The sequence below is a fragment of the Archocentrus centrarchus genome, unplaced genomic scaffold, assembly GCF_007364275.1.
Source record: "Archocentrus centrarchus isolate MPI-CPG fArcCen1 unplaced genomic scaffold, fArcCen1 scaffold_30_ctg1, whole genome shotgun sequence".
Lineage (NCBI taxonomy): Eukaryota > Metazoa > Chordata > Actinopteri > Cichliformes > Cichlidae > Archocentrus > Archocentrus centrarchus.
In genome coordinates, this window is record NW_022060259.1 from 1973866 (window position 1) to 1995882 (window position 22017).

General features: G+C 42.7%; 1 protein-coding gene across 2 annotated transcripts in view; it reads right to left on the reverse strand.

Moving 5' to 3' along the window:
- The window catches only part of mctp1b (multiple C2 domains, transmembrane 1b), a 39180-nt gene that overhangs the window by 11013 nt on the left and 6150 nt on the right, over nt 1-22017 (reverse strand). The window contains exons 2-9 of one of the 2 annotated variants that reach the window (XM_030724044.1): nt 9191-9305; nt 8976-9118; nt 8798-8877; nt 6673-6796; nt 4950-4991; nt 2390-2428; nt 798-962; nt 534-664 (exon numbers count right to left, since the gene is read on the reverse strand). In XM_030724044.1, coding sequence (XP_030579904.1) covers nt 534-664; nt 798-962; nt 2390-2428; nt 4950-4991; nt 6673-6796; nt 8798-8877; nt 8976-9118; nt 9191-9305 — 839 coding nt within the window. The remainder of the gene's footprint in view (nt 1-533; nt 665-797; nt 963-2389; nt 2429-4949; nt 4992-6672; nt 6797-8797; nt 8878-8975; nt 9119-9190; nt 9306-22017) is intronic. The other variant, XM_030724045.1, reaches the window with a different exon arrangement.

A 22017-nucleotide genomic window follows, 5' to 3' on the forward strand; every position in this document is an offset into this window, starting at 1 on the left:
ATAACCAAGTGGCTGACATAGTATCCAGGAATATCTGTGCTGAGTATGACCTGGAAGTCCTGAGGTCAAAATGGAACACGCCCCCACGGGTGGTTGAGAATAACTTATAATTAAGATCCTGTGGGACTTCCAGATACAGACAATCTGGTGATGGCTAAACAACCGGACATTGCAGTGCTGGACAAACAAAGGAAGAAAGCTGTAGTGATAAATGTAGGAATACCAAGTGACGGGAACATCAGGAAGAAGGAACACAAGAAGCTGGATAAATACCAAGGGCTCAGAGAAGAGCTAGAGAGGATGTGGAAGATGAAGGTAACAGAGGTCCCCGCGGTAATCGGAACACTCAGGGAAGCGACCCCCAAACTGGGAGAGTAGCTCCAGCAAGATTCCAGGAACAGATCTTTGTCCAAAAGAGTGCAGTCCTGGGAACAGCTAAGACACTGAGCAGGACCCTGAATATTGGTGTATTTTGGTGCTATATAAATAAAGTTGAATTCACATAGAAATCGTCCAAACACAAGCAGACTCACCGCCCAATGAAATCGTCCCTTCTTCCGGTGTCTCTGTCCCACACCGTGATCTCCAGCACGCCTCCTGTCTCTTCATACAGGTGCAGGTCAAACTGCTCCCTCCACTGTGGGCTCAGGGTCTTTGGCACTGTCTGCGCGCACACACACACACACACACACACACACACACACACACACACACACACACACACACACACACACCTCCTTATTTGAAGGAGATGATCTCCAAACATGGCAGTATGACCTCAGGTGCACATGCTGTACCTTGCTCTTGTATTTCTGGGGCCCGAGTCTGAACTTGACATACGGGTCACTCAGACCGTTGGGATCCATGGGGCTGAGGTTTCGACCTTCAATTAGCGCGATGCTGACAATCCCTCGCCACAGCTGGGCTTTCCGATGCAGCTCTGACAGACGTACAGACTGCTGCTGCACACACACAGACACACTGAATTTTATTCATCGCAGAGCAGCAACAAGGACAAAATGCAGGGCTCTGTTCAGCCTTCTGTATGATATCAGGCCAAAAATAGATAGTAATTAGTACTAAGTTATATTTGGACCTTGGAAACAGCATAGTAGTAATGAATAAACATTTATCCATGTAGCTGCATACAGCTCCATCAGAATGTGTTGTGCTGCCCTCATGTGCTGCTTACAGGTGCTACAGGAGTTTCCTGGCTCTGTTTTTTTGTTTTTAATGCACTTTATGAACATTTGATTGTACAATTAGAATATTTTTGACCTGCAGTATGTTCAGCCTATTACATGAGCTCTGAACATGTTTTCATTTATTTACACACTTACAGGTGCACAAAATGTTTTCTCATCCACACACATGTAATCTGACCTCCATTCCTCTCCTCTCCACCTGTACCCCCACCTCTTCTACCCTACCTTCCTGCCTGACCTCATCTCTCAGCCACCACTGCAAACAAGAAGGGTCCCAGAGACGATCCCTGATGTAATCCCACCCCCACCTTGAACCCATCTGTCACTCCTACCACACCTCACCACTGTCTCACTGTCCTCATCCATGTCCTGCACCACCCTCACGTTCTTCTCTGCCACTCCTGACTTCCTCATGTAGTACCACAGTTCCTCTCTGGATCCACAAAGACATAGTGAAGCTCCTTCTGACCTTCTATAACATCTCCATCAACACTTTCAAAGCAAACATCTCATCTGTAGTGCTCAGCATGCTCTCAGATGAAGCCATACTGCTGCTCACTGATCATCACCTCTCTTCTTAGCTTAGCTTCAACAATCGTTTCCCACATCTTCATGGTATGACCCATCAGCTTTATCCCTCTGTAGTTCCTACTGCTCTGCACATCACTCACTCTTAAAAATCAGTACCAGGACACTTCTCCTCCACCCGTCAGGCATCCTCTCACCTTGACATCTCCATACCTCCACAGGTATGTCATCTGGACCGACCACCTTTCTGCTCTTCAATCACTTCAATACTGGGGAGCTTTTATTGTTTTGTTTTTTTTGTTACACTCCTGGATCTTTTTTTCTTTTGACAATAAAAGATAACAGATGAGGAAACCCTCTAACTTGACCTGATAGCATCATGCTAGCCTGGATGGATACAGAGTGAAGAACAGAGCCCTGGTTGGGAGGAAATGACAGCAGTAACAACACATGACAACAATTAACATTAAAATATCTCAATACAAAGCTTGATTAAAAATATGAACTCCATGCTGTGGAAAAAATCTTTGACACAAGATGGTAACACAGCTGTCAAAATAAAGACACAGAGTGCAGAGCAGGGCGACAAGCATGAAGTTAAAGGAAAGCTGTGGCTGCACACACAGGTGACGATGATGTGCTCGGTGATCATTTACCTTAGTGGATCGTTTCCAGGACCTCCTCAGCAGCATGGTCTGAATGTACATTAAAATGCATTATTTCAACAGACCTATGCAGGGTGGGAAAAGATGAATGGGTGGCTGTAACTACAGGGCTGCACATGCGTGTCTGCATTTCAATAAAATCATAAAAAAAACTTCTTTCCTTGAAATGACGTACCAAAGTGCTTAAGCCACTAGGGGAAGCTGTAGGATGGGTTTTTTTTCCTAACGGGTCGTTAAAATGAAGGCGCTTCAATTAAGCTTCATGAATAAAGCCCCTAAAAATAGATTTTACCAAAGAGAAATGCTCCCCACCAGAGCTGCACATTCATTATCTCAGCCTCAGGGGTCAACTCGTTAGAGCCAATCAGACTTTGATCTCCCAAAGCTTTGATTTCAGTGCGATGTTTTTCTGTCTGTTATTGTTTTCATCCTTCCCCCGACTCCCTCCATCTCTCTTTTTTTTATTATTGCTCATCTCTGTATCTGTTTCTGTTAGTCCTCCCTGGAGCTGCAGCACAGACTGAAACTTGGCCTATTATTAATTTATATGCTGAATTAAACATGAACAAGACAGGCTGAGGATGCATTTGGAAACCATCTCTTCATGCAGATGTATTTAAGTGAACAGAAACTATAATTAGAGCTAAGCACACAAAATAAATAGAAACATTGTGTTTATTCAGTACAGTGCAGTCTTTGTCTGCAGCATGCAGCTGCTTAAAGAGAAAATGCTCTCCAAATCCATCACCCTGCCCTTCTTCTTTACTCGATCATGTGACTGAGACACTGTAACCTGATAGGTGAAAAGACAGCTTGTGTTTTATCTGGAGTTGGACAGTAGGTGTTATAAGCAAAGGTGTTATGATTGCACTGTGTGCTGTTTCTAAAACAAAAGCAATATATTAAGATGGATGACATGACAGCTCCCCTCAGGTGTGGTAAAATACTACAGAAACGGGCACGGCTGACCTCACTGCAGCAAGAGTCAACAAAGGAGGTCAAACTTTCACTTTGTGCGTACTAGGGAAGCCACGGCATTGTGAACCTTTGTGCCTGCAGCTTATTGTGGGACAATGTCACTGCATTTTTGAAGCATTTAAGTTTTTATTTGCAGGTAATTATGAAAAATTGAAAGCTCTATCCACATTCATTACTAAGATGGCTTCTGAGTGGAAAGACTGGCCTTGAAGGTCTCTGTCAATACCAAGAGCACAGTCAATCTCAGGCGGTGTTGATATGTAGCTCACTAGCTACAGTACTGTGCAAAAGTCAGGGACCATCCCTTATTTTGTTTCCATGGATCCAGACTTTCTCGTCATGTTTAAAGTGCTCTTGAGCAACAGTTCTCCAGCTTTCTGAAGCTCTTTCAGAGTTTGCCTTCAGACATTGGCTGCTTCTTCACTCACTTCCAGTCCAGTCCATTTTACACCTGACGTAACACTGACCTATGACCTCATTCAAGCATAGAACAGGCAGCTAACTCAGTGTACCGGTGTTGTGTCTGCATATAACAGACAACATTTCGTTAATCCATGGATGTAATGCAAAATGTCATGTTTGTGGCTGCACTGCAGCCAGTGGTGTTGGAGAGCTTGTCAAAATTGATGGAACTATGAATGCAGAAAAGTATCAGCAGATTTTGATCCACCTGTCAAAGCTTCTGATTGGCAGCAGCTTCATTTTTCAGCATCACAATGATCCCAAACACACTGTCAATGCAGTAAAAGCATCCCCGGATAGAAGAACACACAACAGAACACCATCAGTTATGGATCGGCCTCCCCAGGGAACGGACCTCAACATTACTGAAGAGGAAGAGAAAAGACAGAAACACCCAAAGAAGAGCTCTGATGTCCTTCAAGAAGCCTGGAGAACTCTTCCTGAAGACTGCTTAAAGAAATGAGAGTGGAGGCTGTGATGGAGAATAAAGGTGTTGGCTGGCTCTACAAACAGATGAAAAAGAAGTTAATTTTACTCAGTATGATCAGTTTTCTGATCATTGTCAGAGCCGACCAGCCTGAGAAAAACTACAGCCTGATTCAGAGACTTGGGATTGTAGTGAAACAACCAGAAGTGTGCAGTCAGTGATAAAAATGTTGGCAGCCAGATCAGAAAAGATGCTTCTCAGCTGCACGTTTTGAAACTAAAAGTCTCTTTGCTTCCATACATAACAGTCAAAATAACATTTGAAGAACCAGCATGAATTTCATTTTAGCCTTTTGATCAGTGGCACGGTGAGATCGGTGGTGAGTGGAAATGTAGCGACAGCGTCTATAATTCATGCTGATCTTTATTTTATGTGCTGAGAGAGAAAACATAAAGCCACAGAAATGAAGGTAAAAAGTGGAGGAAATGCTTTCAGAGTCCAGAAACTAAACAGAAAACTCTACGAAGCCAAGCTGACATCAGCCTACGCAGGCCTGACAGACGGCTCTACAGCAACTACGGTGACTCAAAGCAAACAGCTACTCGACCAGAGGTGAAGCAGGAGACGGACAATCAGGGTGAAGCTATGGAAAAGCTCTAGGAGCCTAATCACCACTACACTCACTTTATGCACATAAGGCTTCAGTCGATACTTCTTAAGCTCCATCTGCTGCAGGAAACACAGAGATGCAGTTTTACCGGAGAAAAACAGAACGGGCATCGTCCACAAACTGAGTTCCTATATGTGTGTGCAGAATTGGAAAGTCATCATAATTATTAGTTTGCTAGTTTATGCCACCAATGTTTGGAGAAAAAGTTTATTCCAAAACATCTCCTGGACAGGTCTAATATTTCTTCCCAAATGATTACACTGGATTCAGAGCTGGAGAGCCCAGAAATCACACACTATACTCTAAGCTTAAAATACTGACCTCCACCATATTTTTTACAGTGGGAGGAAGCGGTGACTCAAGAGAAACAACACACGTTTAGGTGCCACCCACACGTCACAGCCCCCCTTGAAACTATACTGCATAACGGTGCTTCCTCGTGAAGTCTGACTTCTAAAACCTAATTACAGCTCGTGCTGCTGGGATGAGGCCCGTTCACACAGGAAGCAGCGTCCTGCGCTGCTCTCTGAAACCCATGCTTTTCTATGGCCTGTGCAATAACAGTTTCCTGCTGTGTTCAGCAAAGCGCAGCGCAAGAGCACCAGCTGGGCAGCACCTGCGCATGTCACAGGTATGACGTACATTCACACGACCAACAGAAACGCAGAATGACAGGCCGCGGGTGAACACGTGAACTGTGTGAAAGAGCTGATACACTAACAGTGAAATGTGGTTTACTCAATAAGTAACTGATTGCTGCACATGTAACAGCTGCCTGGATGTTAGGGGACATCAAACTAACCTTTTCACATAGTGACCTCTGACCTTTTCAGCCAGCTTCAGGCATTTTGTTTGCGGCTTAAGCTGCACGTTGTGGGCAATTATGCTTCCCCTCCGATGGGCCAGGTGTTGAGAGTATAACCATCTTTATACAGTATCTGCTTCCAGCTTTGTCATTTACAGAGAGTTACTCACCACTTTGTATGGAGCTGAATTTGTATTTGATGCTTTTGAAAAAAGTAATTAGTATAATTTTGCAGAAATGAATAAAACGCAAAGTGCAAATTGGACAACACAAGAAAATTAAAATAACTTTTAAAAAAAGCAGAGGGTAGTGCAGACAGTTGATATAATATTATACAATAATAGAAAATTAAATAATTAAAAAACAAGCAATGTAAGGGTGTCACTTTGGCCTATTCATAAACCGATTTACTGAATAAATAAGAATATTAGTCAGATTAATCTCCATAAAACATAATAATTAGATGCAACTTTATATATAAAATTTCTCTACTGCAACCAATCACTCATTTAATCCATCAGTTATATGTAAAAAAATAGTAGTGGTATATTTTTGTACAGAAAACATGTTCAGTTTCCCTTTTTAGACTATTAATATACTTCCTCTTACACGACATTGTCTATGCATGACTCCTGTTTCAAGTATTTTTGTCACTACTCGAGTAGAGAATTTCTGCTAATGCATGTGTGTGTGTGTGTGTGTGTGTGTGTGTCTATGCTCTTTACCATGTCGAGCAAATTTCACAACAGAAATGTAAAAACCATTTGACAGTGTCAGTGATGACAGTGATGACCTTTCAGTCACCCTCACATCCTGCCTGCTTCAGTGTTCCAGCTGTGCTGTTACTGACATTGTGCCAACTAACAGAGGTCAAATGAAACTAAGACTGAAGAAAGAGCAAGAGAGGGTGATACAATCAGCAGCATACATACCGTCGAGTCTCGCCGTTCCTCGATGGGACTGTCTTTAGGTGTCAGGTTGACCGCCAGCTCCAGAGTACCCAGGTCGTGATCAGGATATTGAGGGTCTTTCAGCACTAAAGTCACAGGTATCGTCCTGGAACACACAGTCATGAATGTGTGCAGCTGTGAGGTCTGCTCTGCCCCCCCGACATGCTGAACAGTTCTCTCTCTTTATTATTATTATTTTATTATTAGGTTGCACCTAAATTAGTGAACTGTGGCCGCATATTTCAGACCTGCACTGCAGTCAGGATACGGGTGGTGGGGATACAGAGCACATGGTTTGGTTAATTCTAAATAATTATATTGTGTGCTGAGTCACTGTTTTACAGGACCAATGTGTAGAGTTCAGGTCTGTTTGCAGCAATTTAATATCATATATCATAAGTATTTTTATTAGTGTAACTTCAAATTGTTGTATTTACATCAGCTGAAAAACTTCATTTCCACAGTGTGCTCCTTTTCTAGTACAGTAGCTCTGAAAGGACAAACCAAAGAGCCTTTCCTGCTTTTATACTGAAGTCACAGCCACCTCAGGCTCTCCCACACGCCTGGATAGAGAGTGATAATGGAGAGCAACTCAGGTGATTGCAGTCTGCAGCCTCACTGCTAATCCTATACATCCTAAGTACAGCTGAGGCTGGTGGCAATGTCACTGACTTTGCAGCTTTTTGGTCAGAATTCAAAGAGTTGAACAATCTTTTGATGGTCAAAGATGTCAACTACAAAAATGGACTGGCATTCATATAAAGAAAGGCACAGAATGCCCATAAACACACAAAGCTACGAGGTGCAGGCAGTCCAGCGTTAGCTGCTCTTCACTGACCTCCTGTAAAATTAAGATGGGCCCTCTTATTACAGAAGCTCCTTAACAGGCTATAATACAATAGAACAAGCTATTGTTCTAGATCAGATGATAACTAGTATTTGATTTTACTGTAATCATCGTCGACTGGTCCCTGAGAGGCTCCTGGCAACATTTGAAAAATTAAAGAGATGCGGCTGAAATCAATTTAGCACAAAGTTATGCAACAAAATGCCAACAGAAATCTGAGAAAGCAGCTCACAACCATGTTTTTTGAAAAAGATTTGTAAAATGATTTTAAACCTCATATTTAATAGAAAATACAACACTAACAGTATAATAAATGTTAACCCTAAACTGGGAAAGGATAGTACATATTAATTCTGACTGTGACTCAGCAAACACATGAAAACACAGAGTGGAGCATCAGCCACTAAATATTTTAATTAATAATGAGGTGATAAAATCTAAAAAGTGCATCTCAGAGAGGCTGAATCTTTCAGATCTAAAACCAGAGGGGTTCACCACTCTGTCAAAGACCGTCTGAGAATCCAGAGAAAGCTGTGTGTACCAGAGACGTAAAACTCTGGTGTTCCACAGGGTTCTGTGCTGGGACCAATTCTATTTACACTATACATGCTTTATTGGAGGGTCTTTACCTTACAATAGAAAGTGCCTTGAGGCAATTATTTGTGGTGATTTGGTGCTATATAAATAAAAATGAAATGAATTGCCTTAGGCAGTATTATTAGAAAACATTGCATACATTTTCACTGTTATGCAGATGATTCTCAGCTTTATCTATCCATGAAGCCAGATGACGCACATCAGTTAGTTAAACTGCAGGAATGTCTTAAAGACATAAAGGTCTGGATGACCTCTGGAGGCCATGGCATTACTTTGGCCTCCAGTAACACTGTGAGAAGTCATTTTTGACCAGGATATGTCCTTCAATGCACATATTAAATATGTAGAACTGCTTTTTTGCATTTTTGCAATATTTCCAAAATTAGAAACATCCTGTCTAAGAGCGACACTGAGAAAATAGTTTGTGCATTTATTCCTTGTAGGCTGGATTACTGTAATTCATTATTATCAGGCTGCCTTAAAAGCTTTACAAATATATTGTTTACAAATTATAATTATACATATAATGGCATTTTTTTCCTGTTTATTGTGTCTTTTCTCATGTGAAGAAACGTGCAAAGAATCTCTTTATGTTAACATATTTCTTTCTGGCTTGTGAAAAGAAAACCACCTGTGGAGGGACACAATACAATACTGACTGACCTCTGCTGCTCCAGAGACTCCAGGTACAGAAAAGCAGAACCCATGAAGTCATCTTGAAGGCCAAAGTCATAGTCAAACACCTGCAGAAGAGCAAACGACCTCCACTGACCACTGCTCATTAAGAATTTATATGGAAAAGCTTGTGTGTGTGTGAATGTTTGTGTGCGTTTGCCTTTACCTTGACATACAGAGGTTCGCTCAGGCTGTCCATGATTAAGGTCGTCTTCTCGTCCCACACCGGGTTGAGGTTTTTGTGAATGATTTTGCTCCTGAACACCTCTTTGCCAGCAAGCTTGAACTTGACATATGGATCACTAGTTCCTACAAAGACAAATAAACTTATCAGACATCCATGAAAGAGCAAAGTGAAATCATGCACAGATATCAGTGTACCTGCTCTGTCCCGGACAGCCAGGTTGTGTCCTCGTTTCAGCTCAATCTCCAGCTTGTACATCCCTGACCGGGCTCGCTCAGGAGAGACCCCTGAAGCGCATGAAGCGCCGACTCCCTGTCAGCACAGATAGATGCATTAATTACATGAAAGAAACAGCTTCTCAGTGATAACCCTCTCAAAATCAGTGAACTCACCAACATTTTTCAAGCAAAATCAAGTCTCTTCTAGCCAGTCACAGAACTGTAGCCTTTAATACCTCGGCTGTATCTGCAGCCACGCTCGCACACTTACGCTGACTAAAGTGTCTAATTCAGCTCGGTACCTCGTCCCAGCGGTGATCACTGACAGGAAATTACACGAGAGAAGCTTCCTCCCATCAGATCATAGAGCTGCTGTGCTAATATTTTTTTTCACCATTCTTGTACAACCCTCATTGCTACTGCAGATGCGGCCATGCAGAAACAGAATATATGCAAGTGTGGGCATGAGCGGCCCAACGCTGCTTTATTACCTGACGTGTAGCTGATCAGAGACAGGATGAATGCTTCTAAACATTCTGAAAGTGGGGCTGCAGCAGGCATCCGCACTCTGCCACACCAAAATCAACTCTACACGGATCATTTACAAAGAGCACAGATGGAGCGCTACCAAGTGCAGTCCCCGGGTCAGTGGGACCTGAGCCTCTGCAGTGATCAGGAAGGCTAACGTGACAGCCAAACAACTACAAAGAGACAGTAAATGACTACAAAAGCTTAATGTATATAAAGAGACACTAAATGACAGACACTGTGATGTCACCACAGCCCTGTCACCTTTAACACTGGTGCTTGAGGACTGGCTGCAGTCTTGGTGTGAACATCAGGTGTCAGCACTCAGAAAGAAACCTCTTCCTCCTCCTCAGCGCTGGCATAGGAGCAGATGACGGCAAAACAGGAAGCAAAGCAATCCGAGGTTTTCCCGGGAAAGTCCCATCTTTCCAAGCTGCTAAAGCTCCTGCACTGATGCATGACTGAAACCATAGCAAACACTGACATACACTTACTTTGCCTACAAAGAGACACTTACTGACTTCAGTCAATAAACCACAACCACAAGACAGCACAAGAGTAGCACAAAATGACTACAAAGACACACCTCGGGTCAACTATTCAAAGTGTGGTGTTCAGATCAAATATTCAGAGATGTAACTGTCTACAGCAGTGTTTCCAAAGTCAAGAGGGCTGCTGCCCACTTAAAAACCATAAACCGTACATATTAGACAATGTAATGTAATATGTGGTTCAGTTATGAAGAAGGCAGCTCTAACTCATTTCCTTATTTAGTTGAAACTGAATTGTAGTGTCCTCATCCACCTACAACCCACTGCCAACACGTACAAAGACACAAAAACACTACACAGATGTGCAAATGCTGTATCTGAGGATCTGACGGTGTCTCAATAATGCTGAATAAAATACCACAAAGGTTGTGCAACTTCATACGTGCAGATCCTTCTTCTTCAGTTGGTGCAGCTTCATTTACTGAGCTCAGTGCATGTTGTGCACTTACTGTAAGTCTTACAGATCGTATCATTAATTATTTCCATCTGTCATTGAAAACATGCTTCAATTTGAATGTCAGCAACACTGATAATAAACATCAATCACCATCCATCACTTTAAATGTAACAGAAGTACTCTGCTGGGAGAGCAGCGCCCTATCAGCACACACACGTCCACTCACAGCGATGCTCTGATCAATACTTCTGTAATATGATGATATGTGAGCACTTCGCTGCACGCTCCCTGTGGGAAACTTTCAGCTCTTGATGATATTTGGTTTGTTCAAAGTTATTATAGAGCAGACAGGCTGAACAAAGTAAAATATAAATAATTACAATGTAAATGTAAGGGTAAGGATATCTGTCGATGGCCTTGGGGTCTGTGTTTGGTTCTCTAAGCAGTCCCTGAGTGGGTTCTGCAGTGTGATGGGTTCCTGGCGGAGGAACCTGCTGCTGTCAGGAACATTTATCTGGGTGGTTGGTGATGAAGTAACACTTCCTGGTGTTGTAGCAGCATGATCAGTGCTCTTCAGTTCACCAGTTAATGGATTTAATGCTGCAGCTGGTAGGTGTAAACAGGCCAAAGGAATAAAAACATAAAAGATAAAAATTAAGCATGTACAGTACAGACACGACAGACAACAGATAAGCACAGTACACAATGCTGAAAAACAGAAACCAATAATAGTATTGACATCATGCTGTTAAACCTGGCTGTTCGCACTTTGGGACCAGAAACTGAAGCTCACTATGCAAAGGGTCAAAGCAGCCAGCTGCTGTTACACAGGGGTGATGCTGCTGGGACACTGAGTGAGTTTCTGAACAAACGTGAATATAGTCTGAAAACCAGGATTCTGTGGTTAGTTTTGTGGCTGAAGGTTTCTAATAATGTGTCTCAGTGAGTGTGAAAACACATACTGTAACTGAATGGCCCATCACGATGCCCCAGCACAACCTCTCCAAAAGCAACCAAAGAGGTTTAAATCACAAAGACAGTGTAGAAACATACATTTACAGGAACCACACACAGCACCTTTACCCTGTGAGCCATCCTCAATGTTTGACTTCGTATGGATGCCGATGGTTAAAGACATACGGTATAAAGCACTTCTAAAGCTTCATAGCAGCCACTCTCACAGCCGGCCTACTCAACACACATTATGAAACAGGGTGAAGCCTCTGAAGTGTGCCAAGCTCTGGCGAGCTGCGGAAATTCCACTGGCACAAACTGAAAACACGATAATAAATTGAGTGAGACTGTCCTGTGTAACATGAGGAGGCTGAGTGTGTCTGTGTGGAGGCTGTGCTGTGGGAGGACGGCTGCTGAAGTGTTATGTTGCCTCGTCTCCATCCATAGCTGGAGAATGGAATCATGGAGGGTGAGTCCAGCTCAGACCTGATGATGATGTTAAATAAAGAGATGAAGTCCAACCAGCAGGCCCTGGTCTGAGGGTACCAAGCAGTGCTGAGCGTTTTCACAGGAGTGTTTTGTTTGTCCGTTAAGCCCTTTAACTCTGACCTATGACTCATTCACATATGATAAAAGCTCCTAACTCAAGGGATCAACCAGTGTTGGGACTACACATAACACACAACTTAGTAAAATGTATCGTTAGGAATTTTGTTACTAGCAGCCTGTTGCAAAACCATGACATTTGTTCCCATTACTTTAGTTGAATCTATGGAAAATGCCAAATAAAAACAGCTGTGTGTGTGTGTGTGTGTGTGTGTGTGTGTGTGTGTGTGTGTGTGTGTGTGTGTGTGTGTGTGTGTGTGTGTGTGTGTGTGTGTGTGTGAAAGTAACCAGCAAATGTTATGACTTTAGAGCATGATATCCATCCACAGCTTTTCTTTGTGTGTTGGCATCGGTCAACAGCAAGATTTGGACTATGGAGCAGATGACCCGACCAGAATGTGGAATTCTGTAACAAAGTTATTACAAACTTCATGACGGCGTGAAGGACCTTCCTCTTCAGTGAAATGCAGACTCAGCTTTTTACTGTCTATGATACAGATCAAAGCACAGCGTGTCGGCCTTTTACATGCTCTTCTTTCTTTTAAAATCCTGGGCAACATCAGGGTTATTTACGCTAAGCTAAGCTATCTGCATATTCCCAAAGTCTGATGCTTTAAGTTGTGAGGATTCACACCTGTCACACCTGCTGTGTGCGTTTTCATTTGTCACCTGTCATCTTGAGGCCAGGCAGTTTTAATAAAGTTTCCTCTTCCTTTGCTAGTCAACAGGAACTATCTATAGCAGCTCCTGAGGCCTCCCGTTGCCTTCCATTTCTATAGCTCGCAGATTTCACTGCTTCCCTGTGGCACGGCTCCAAGGTGTGTTAGCTCACACTACATCCTATCACGCTGACGAGGGCAGACGACACAAACCCAGCCCAAGGCTGAATCAGGAGGTTTACATTATCGGAGTAACACATTCTGCCAGAATTAACAAGCGGCTTAGAAAAGGATTAAGTACTAAATCAGGAAGCAAAGCACAAAGCTGGGAATAGCATCCGACTGCACACAATCCCATCAGCTGCACTGATACGTGCCTATTTTAGGACAACATCTGTACATCACACTTTGAGAGCATCTACAGACACAGAGATCATGAGGTTTCATTAACGCAGTATTTGGTCAGTGCTAATGTGGATGTTGCTGATACTACTCTCCATTAAGTTGGTGTAAAATAGCTGTGATTATAACTATTACTGCTTTATTACTGTATTACTATTTATGAGTTCACTGACTAATTTTTCATGTCGACTTCATGGTCAGGTGTGAAGGTGTTTGGTAATGCATCCCAGCCGTGGCATACTCCTTATTACTGGAATCATTGGAGCAATAAAAATCATAACTTTGTGGTTTAGGTTTAAACTAATACCTTCGGTGGAAACTCATGTAACAGCTTTATCTAATATTGCATAAATGACAACAATAGCAGCATGGTTTGTCTTGGTGCTTAACAAGAATTTGGTTCTGTTACTGTTCTAGTTTAATGCTGCTCCTTGGTACTGAGTCATTTTCACTCATCAACAAATGCTTTTGTTTACTGATGTCAGGCCACAGTTTGCCGCAGTGTTGTGTTGTTCAACCCAGAAGAGTGTCTAACATTTTTGTTTGACAAATGTCTGAATTGTTATGATAACTCTCATATAATTACATGGACCCAAATAACTGGGGTCCACATTAGAGCCCAACCAATATAGGCAATACTTTAAGATCAATACCAATATTTGCTGATTTTTTCAGGCACATGAAACATAAACAGTTCCCTAATATTAAATATGTGTAGTTATCTCCGTGTTTATGCTCAGATCAGTTGGTTGTGGCGTTTGTGGCATTACGAACACAAGTTGCCAACACAGAAGTTGCAGAAAGCCCTCTAGTGGACAAACTATGCAACATCAACCCCCATTACAGGGTTGAAGGGTGTTTTTTCCATCCCTCCTTTACTTTTTTTTTCATTTATCAACTGTTATGAATGCTGATAAAGACCATAATATCAGCTCACTAATAAACTGCTGAGGCTGCAGTACATATGTGGTCCATGCAGCTGATAATTTTCTTCAAACTTACCTGAGGCGGGGACCTTTTGCAATATTTGGGGTCTACCCTGGGGTGACCTCATTGTTGGGACACAAAGGTGCAGGTGCTGTGTTACATGTAAATCTCTACACTGTCATCACATTCTTCAAAGTGATGTGTGTGCCTCCATCTCGCAAAGCAATTTTTGTCTCTCCCACAACAGTTTGATCTTTTTTTCCCTCTCTGCCAATTACTGCTTCTACCTTATGAAACACAAGTGGCATAACTGTTTAATAAGTTACTAAGAATAATGTGTTACAGAAAAATATAATGGAATTACACTAATTACTAATTACTGTAATGCCCTGACACCTGATCTTTGTGTGTTACTTATTGTGTGTCTGTTAAATGGCACTGATGAGAATGTAAGTGGAGATTAGAGACACTCTCTCAGGATGCTGAAAATGAAGCCAATAAAAGCCACAGAGAGCTGATGGTGAGAAATATCTTGAGCAATATTCATGTCAACAGCTGAGCCCTCCATAATATGATGCCTCAACCTAATGTTCCCATTAGCATAAATATGACTGCGATTACAGACTGTAGTGATCAATACTGTAAAAAGCAGAGAACACTCGCGATGCAGCCGAGCCAACAAAGAGAATGTGAGAAACTTCAACACTTTTTTTCACAGCGCCTACAAAGTAGCTGTACTGAAAAACGTGTGATTGTGGTGAGTCGTACCGTTTTATATTCAGTTCACTTGTAGCTGTGTTCAATACGTTCTGAGCTCTAATAACATGGTTATAACATGGTGCTCAAAGCAGCAAGGTTCAGCAAGGTTGACATGACCCAGGAAGTGGCTGCATCCGTCAGTTTCTCACGTCGGCTTAAGTCAGAAAGCCGCAACACAGACAGCAGAAAGTAAAAGCATGAGGCTGCAAACTCTTCTCACTACTTCCTGTTTAATAGAGCACCAAATGTTGTGCTATTGGCAGCAGTACACATGCTGCAAAAAGCTGAAAGCCCAGGCATGCATCATGCAAATGTTAGAGAAAACAAGAGGCTTTATTTTTTATTATTTGCAGCAAATCTCAAGATCAAGAATGCTAGTCAGAAGGACTATTTGAGGTTAAAACATTTCCTGCAGCATAAACTAGTCAACCACAACATTAAAACCACCTTCTTCATATCCTGCAGTTCTCTCTCATGGTGCCAAACATCTCTCACACCACAGACACAGCTGGGACTTTCCCGTGCTGTCTAGCAGCAACTGCTTTGCTCTGACTGGGATCTGGGGAGTTTGGGGGGCAGGACAAAGGCTTGGGTCTATATCTGGTCCCTTTGGATGATGTGGCGCCATGTTTATGCCTGCTCAAAGAGACTGCAGCTGTCAGGGAGGGTACACAGTCTGCAACACTGGTTAGGTGGGTGATACATGTGAAAGTAACATACATGTAAATGCCTGGGCTCAGGGTCTCCAAGCAGAACATTTTATTGTAATGAGATGATTCGCGGTCAGTGGTTTTAGTGCTGTGGCTGGTCACGGTATGAGAACAAGAACATAAAGTCCAGGGACCCGCTTATACGAGAACGGCATGAAAACGATACTTTCTGAAAACAGGGGGCACTCGCACATGCACACGGGAGGGGAGGGGAGATGGGGGGGTATGGTGCAAAAATGGAAGGGACTGGCACTTACACAGCGTTTTCCTAGGCTTACTGACCAAAGTGCTTAAGATTACCAACCTCAGAAACCCACAGATTCCTCTAGGAACTTTATCTACCTCACAATCGAATTCAGACTGTGTGAGGAAGCTGGAGACACCACACAGACTCAACACAGCAACATCCAACCAGGACAATCAAAGCCAGAGCCTTCCTGCGATGAGTCCCATCCAAGAAGGGCAGCGAGTAGAAGCCTTGGATTAATAATCAGCAGAATATTAAAACTTTATGGCAATTTATTTTAATATCACCCAGTTCTTCCATCCTATCTAGCTTTTCTATCAAATACTTGAAGCTAACTGTCTGGGTCACTGCTTACACAAAGAGGATTTTGAGTATTGATGAAGCCAGGCTTGGCCTGCTAAGACATCGCTCAGAAAACCCATTAATTATGACATAGGTCTCATCTTAGGGTCCTAGACTGGTCAAGTGTTCACAGAGTAACAAACACAAAGCTGGAAGAAAGGTGAATAACTAACAAGGCTGCTGTTAACAATGTAGGAATCCTCAGTGCTGCACATACACAAGTATCAAACATAGGTGACAACAGACCGAATGAGCTCACCGACAGCAGCCGTCCACACGAGGAAACAAGGGAAAAGGAGTCATCGCTAGAGGCCCAGCGGAGTAACCCTCGGATTGCTAGACGGGACTCTGGCACTGAAGCCTCACTTAGAAAGCGATCCAGGGTCGAGCGGGGCGCAGGAAGAATATGTGGACAAGGATGTAAAAGGTGGAGTGTGGGGAGAGCCGCTCTGAGGGACAAACTGCAAAGGCAGAGACTCTGAGGATACTTCCAAAGCAATTCAACTCTGGCAGAAGCACAAACTTCAAAAAATCAATAATCTATAACCCATGAGAAGCATGGCAGCTGAGAAGGAGCAGGTGCTGTACAGGAGGTGAGGAGGCTGGATGAAAGAATCAGCATCGGGTGAGTGGGAGGGAGGAAGGTGAAGAACTATCCTGGCTGACTTGCCTATAATCCTACCCCAGTGGTTAAGCCTGACTGACAGGCTGTACTACAAGGTACACTAAAGGAAAACACCACAAGAGGTGTCTTTTAAGGTCACAGAGCAAATTAAGGCCACAAAGCGCGCTCACTGATGTCCAACTAAAACCTGCAGGACTAAAAATACTGTCGGCTGCCAGTGCTCCCCCTAAAGCTCCTGCAGCAGAATGCTTAGGTGGCACGAATCCCCTGGAAGTACAAGTCCTATAACACATAATTACAGGTCTCAGTACATATTAATAGTAATAATACCCCATTTTTTTAATACCCCTTGGCCTTTGCAGGCTGAGGGGTAAAACATTAAGCAGCCAAAAAGTATTCATAGAACAACATTAATAACAACACTGAATGTGAGCTCTAATAGTGCTCGATGCAGAGAGACAAACCCAGAAGGGTAAGCATTATAACTGCACATAACTTTAATGAAAGCTCCAGTTTTACTGTGAAACCGTGTTGGCTTAAATGTTGGGGACATTCTTATATATGAAACATGCACGTAAATAAAAGGGTCAATGAAAGAAAAACACGATGAGCTGATAACAGATCTTCCCTGTTCTTAGTTAAAATGAGGGCCCTGAAACAGAGGAAATAAAGACCTGAGCACCTCTGAGTCTCTGTGCTGGTTGAATCAGAAGTAGAGCTGGTCAGATCGACAGAAAAGAAAAGAAAAAATAGAAGCAACCTCCATTACTGACTTTCCTTATTGTGACCAGAGACTGTTTATAAAAGATGGATACAGCCACTGTGACTCACTCACTGGCAGTCCCACAGCAGTGAGTGATGGTTTGGCCTGCTGGCCAATTCCATCTTAGATTAAACTGGAAGTAACCATGTTTGAATAACAGGATGAGGTTAGTGTTACCCCTACTGCTCAATTGAGTGGGGACCCCAAAGGAGCCAAAGGGGATAAATATGATTGAATATAAATAATAAACCAAAAAGCTTTAATTTGGCGTGCCTCATTGACTCCCTGCACCATCTTACAAAATCAGTACAGCCTGGCCCTCATTCAAGTTCAGCTGGTATCTGTGAACACAGTTCCTTAAAATTCAGGTGATAGCTTTTTCTAATTTTGTTTGCCTTTAAACTATCTTTCCACACAGGAATTAATCACAACAGTTTAACTAGGTTAGTTACATAGAGACAGCTGTGTACAACAGGTTAGTTATGTACAGAGACCACACCAGTGCTTTTTACCAAGCTGTATATAGGTTTATTTCTGCTGTAAAATGAAGCATTTTATCTGTGTGTACCAGTCTGTACCCTGCATTATACAGCAGAGGTTAAATATGTCCTCCTTTCATGAACACTGCCAACAGATATGTTTTTATTTCTTATTTAATCCAAAAATGTTTCCATCTGGAAACAATTCCTTGGTGAGAGAGAGCCGATGATGCTGCAGTATTCACCGTCAATCACAAGAATTTCTTATACGGGTCAACTTTGATCCGGCCGGCACAGATATTAATGATACATTTAGTGTATGCTACTGCAAACTTGTGCAAATGCAGTAACTAAACAAATACCCTAAAGTAACAGTGCTAACAGTGTGACAAGGATGACTCCAACATGAGCGGACAGAGAGAGACCGTCAGGTTTCTCACGGTTCAGTTGAAAGGCAAACAGCTCCTCCTAATATCATCCAGTCTGACAGATAGCTGTCTCACTCATTAAGCCAATCACACAAGTCCAGCAGGTTTGCAGCTGTTCAATATTCATGGCAGACTGTGTGAAACAATAACTAGCATTTTTGTTTCTAATAACATTCAACAGGATCCTGTATTTCCTCGTCTGCAGAACTCCACACACTGTGATCCAAAACCCTGCAGCTCAGTGCAGAGTGGCTCCAGGCAAAAGGGACACAGTCTGCACTTACTGTGTATTCATGAAACCTTAGCACTTAATATTTTATATGTATGAACCCATTCACTCACACAGACTCACACACGTATTTCATTTATGTAACTCAGAGAATCAAAATTTAAAATAAGTATTCATTAATTTTGTACTAATGGTGTCAAAGCTTTCAACTGGAATGCTCCCTCAAGTTGGACTTCCAACTCAGAAAGTCGGAGCAGCCCCACCAACTCCGACCTAGCGATCCAAGATGGTGGCAGTGCACATAAACAGTAAAACTCAAAAATCTGTGTTCTGAACAGCCACTGTTGTGTATTTGTGACTTGCTAAACAAGCCATATGCAGAGCACTGAGCAGGCTCTGTCTGACAACCTGCTGCACAAAAAAACAAGCACTACTGATGCAGGAACGGCTCTACCTGCAGGATCCTGCTCTTCTTTGCTTTTCCGACTTTACTACTGGAATGTGCTCAACTCAGGAGTGATGTCACTCCCAGCTCTGACGCCTGACTTCTGAGGGAACTGGATGGCAGTATAGCCTTCTGTTTTAGCTGCTTTAAGACCATGGTCCTTATAAGCCAAATTTCTGCCCCTTGCAAACAGAAGGTTTGAGCAGCAGGTGGGTGGAGCTTCTGATCTCACAGGATCCCCCACAGAGCAGTGTGGCTGAGATGACCATGACAGGGATATCTACTGTCATCATGCTGAAAGCTGAGCTGTTGGCTCATGTATGTTCATGTCTGCTTATACAATATATAAGCAGACTTGAACATATAAACGATGCTTTGGAAAGCACTTCTCTTTATTAAACTTACCTTTAAAGATAATACGGTACTCCTATACGTCACACGTGTTTACAGATCCTGCAATGACGTTCTTACATAACGCTTTTCTACTCTAACAGAGCATCAAAGCACTTTATGTAGCATGTCTCACACACACGCATGCACACATTCATTAAAGCACTTTTTTCTATACCTAAGCACCTCATCTAACATTTGCACACCCCGATGGATGCATCAGGAGCAACTCCAGGTTCAGCATCTGTATACATGCAGACTGCAGGAGGGGATCAAACCACCGACTGGCAGACGACCCGCTCTATCTCCTGCCACCACCCACAAATAAAGGACAAATAGTCTGACTGCATTTCTTTACACTGGATGAGAACATCATGTCATGTCTTCTGTGCTTTCTTTGCCATTTTTGCAGGAACTGAACTATAAGCCTCAGTTCAGCAGTTCATGATAGCACGCGTTAGCATGAGCCAGAAACTAGAAAAGCCATCCAACATCTGCTTAAGGCACAGGCCTGCCACTGGAGCAAGTTTGGGTTTAGTTTCTATCCCCAGAAATATTATTATCAGCATCTAACTCCCTCCAGACCTCACAGCAAGAAGGTGCTGGTACAAAGGGTTGAGGTCAGGGCTTTGGAAAGGTCATTCAGAAGCTTAATGTTAGCCTCCTTTATCCATCCCAAAACCAGATCTGATGTGTGTTTGGGATCATTGTCCTGTTAGAACAATCGGTGGTGTCCGAGTTTCAACTGTTTAGCTGTTGAAGGAAGGTTGGAGGTAGTCCTCCTCCTTCATTATTCCATCCACTTTGTGCAACAGCCCGATAGGATGATACTACCACCACCATGCATGGCAGTTGGTACAACGTTCTCAGGTTTGAAAGCCTCACCTTGACCTCCTCCACACATACATCTTGTCACTGTGGCCAAATCTTTGTCTGATTCTGATGCATCTGTGTAGCCACTCCACAGATACACACATTAACTTCTAACCTTGTGGAAGTTCAAGCACTTCACTCACTGTTCTTGTGACGCTCACTTGTGGTTCCTCGGTTATTTAAAAGTAGAATGGGAGGCAGAGCCTTCAGCCTTCAGGCCCCTCTTTTGCAGGACCAGCTCCCAGTTTGCATTCCTTAGTTATGCTGCTATAGGCCTAGGCTGCCGAGGGGTTCCTGTGATCCACTGAGTGTTTCTTCTTCATTCACCTCTTTTCACTCTGTTTATACTCCACTCTGCATGTAATCATTAGTTATTATTAATCTCTGTCTCTCTCTTCCACAGCATGCCTGTTGTCCTGTCTCCCCCCCTCACAGCAGATGACCCCCCCTCCCTGAGCCTGGTTCTGCTGGAGGTTTCTTCCTGTTTAAAGGGAGTTTTTCCTTCCCACTGTCACCAAGTGCTGCTCATAGGGTCATTTTGACTGTTGGGGTTTCTCTGTATTATTGTTGGGGCTTACCTTACAATTAGGGGTGGGACTTTAACGCGTTAATTTCGATTAATTAATTACAGGGAAATTAACGCGTTAAAATTTTTAACGCATTTTAATCGCACTTTGAACCGTGGAACGTTTCTCAGTGCGCGAGTTCCCGGCATACAGATTATATCGACGCACAATGTCCAAATTAGGGGCCGCATCCTGCGAAGGACCCGGCCCACGTCTTTCGCAGCCCACAAAGGCCGGAAGTGAGCGGCTAGCCTTCATATCAGCTGCCGTCACCTCTGCGTAGCTCATGTCGCCTAGCAACCGTGAGTGAGAAGCACAGCTGTGTAAAAGCAGCTGTTAAACGGAGAATGAACTTTTTCTCCTTTTTGTGGTTTAATTTTAAGTCTTTAATTCAAAATAAGCTGTTAAAACAAGCATAACACATTTCAACATCAAGGAATACAGCTGGGAGAATGATTAATTTCCAACTATAACAAGTGAGACATTAATGTTGAATAAAACTATCCAGTTATGATGCTTAACTTTAATTTCAGGAGTTTATCACAGGAGCACTTCTGCCCTTCATTGGTCTGTGTAGTAGACTGGTGGGAAAATAAACAAAATTTTGAAGTTTAAGCTTATGTATATTGATTTATTCATCAACCAAACTTAAATTAATATTTATCATGTCAAATATTGAAATGCGATTAAAATGCGATTAATTTCGATTAATTAATTACAAAGCTTGTAATTAATTCGATTAATTTTTTTAATCGAGTCCCACCCCTACTTACAATATAAAGCACCTTGAGGCAACTGTTGTGATTTGGTGCTATATAAATAAAACTGAATTGAACTGAACTGAAACCATGTGGACGTTCAGAGACATTTCGTTAGCTGAATAGCATAATTGCCTAAGTCATATTTTGGCCAACATTGAGATATCT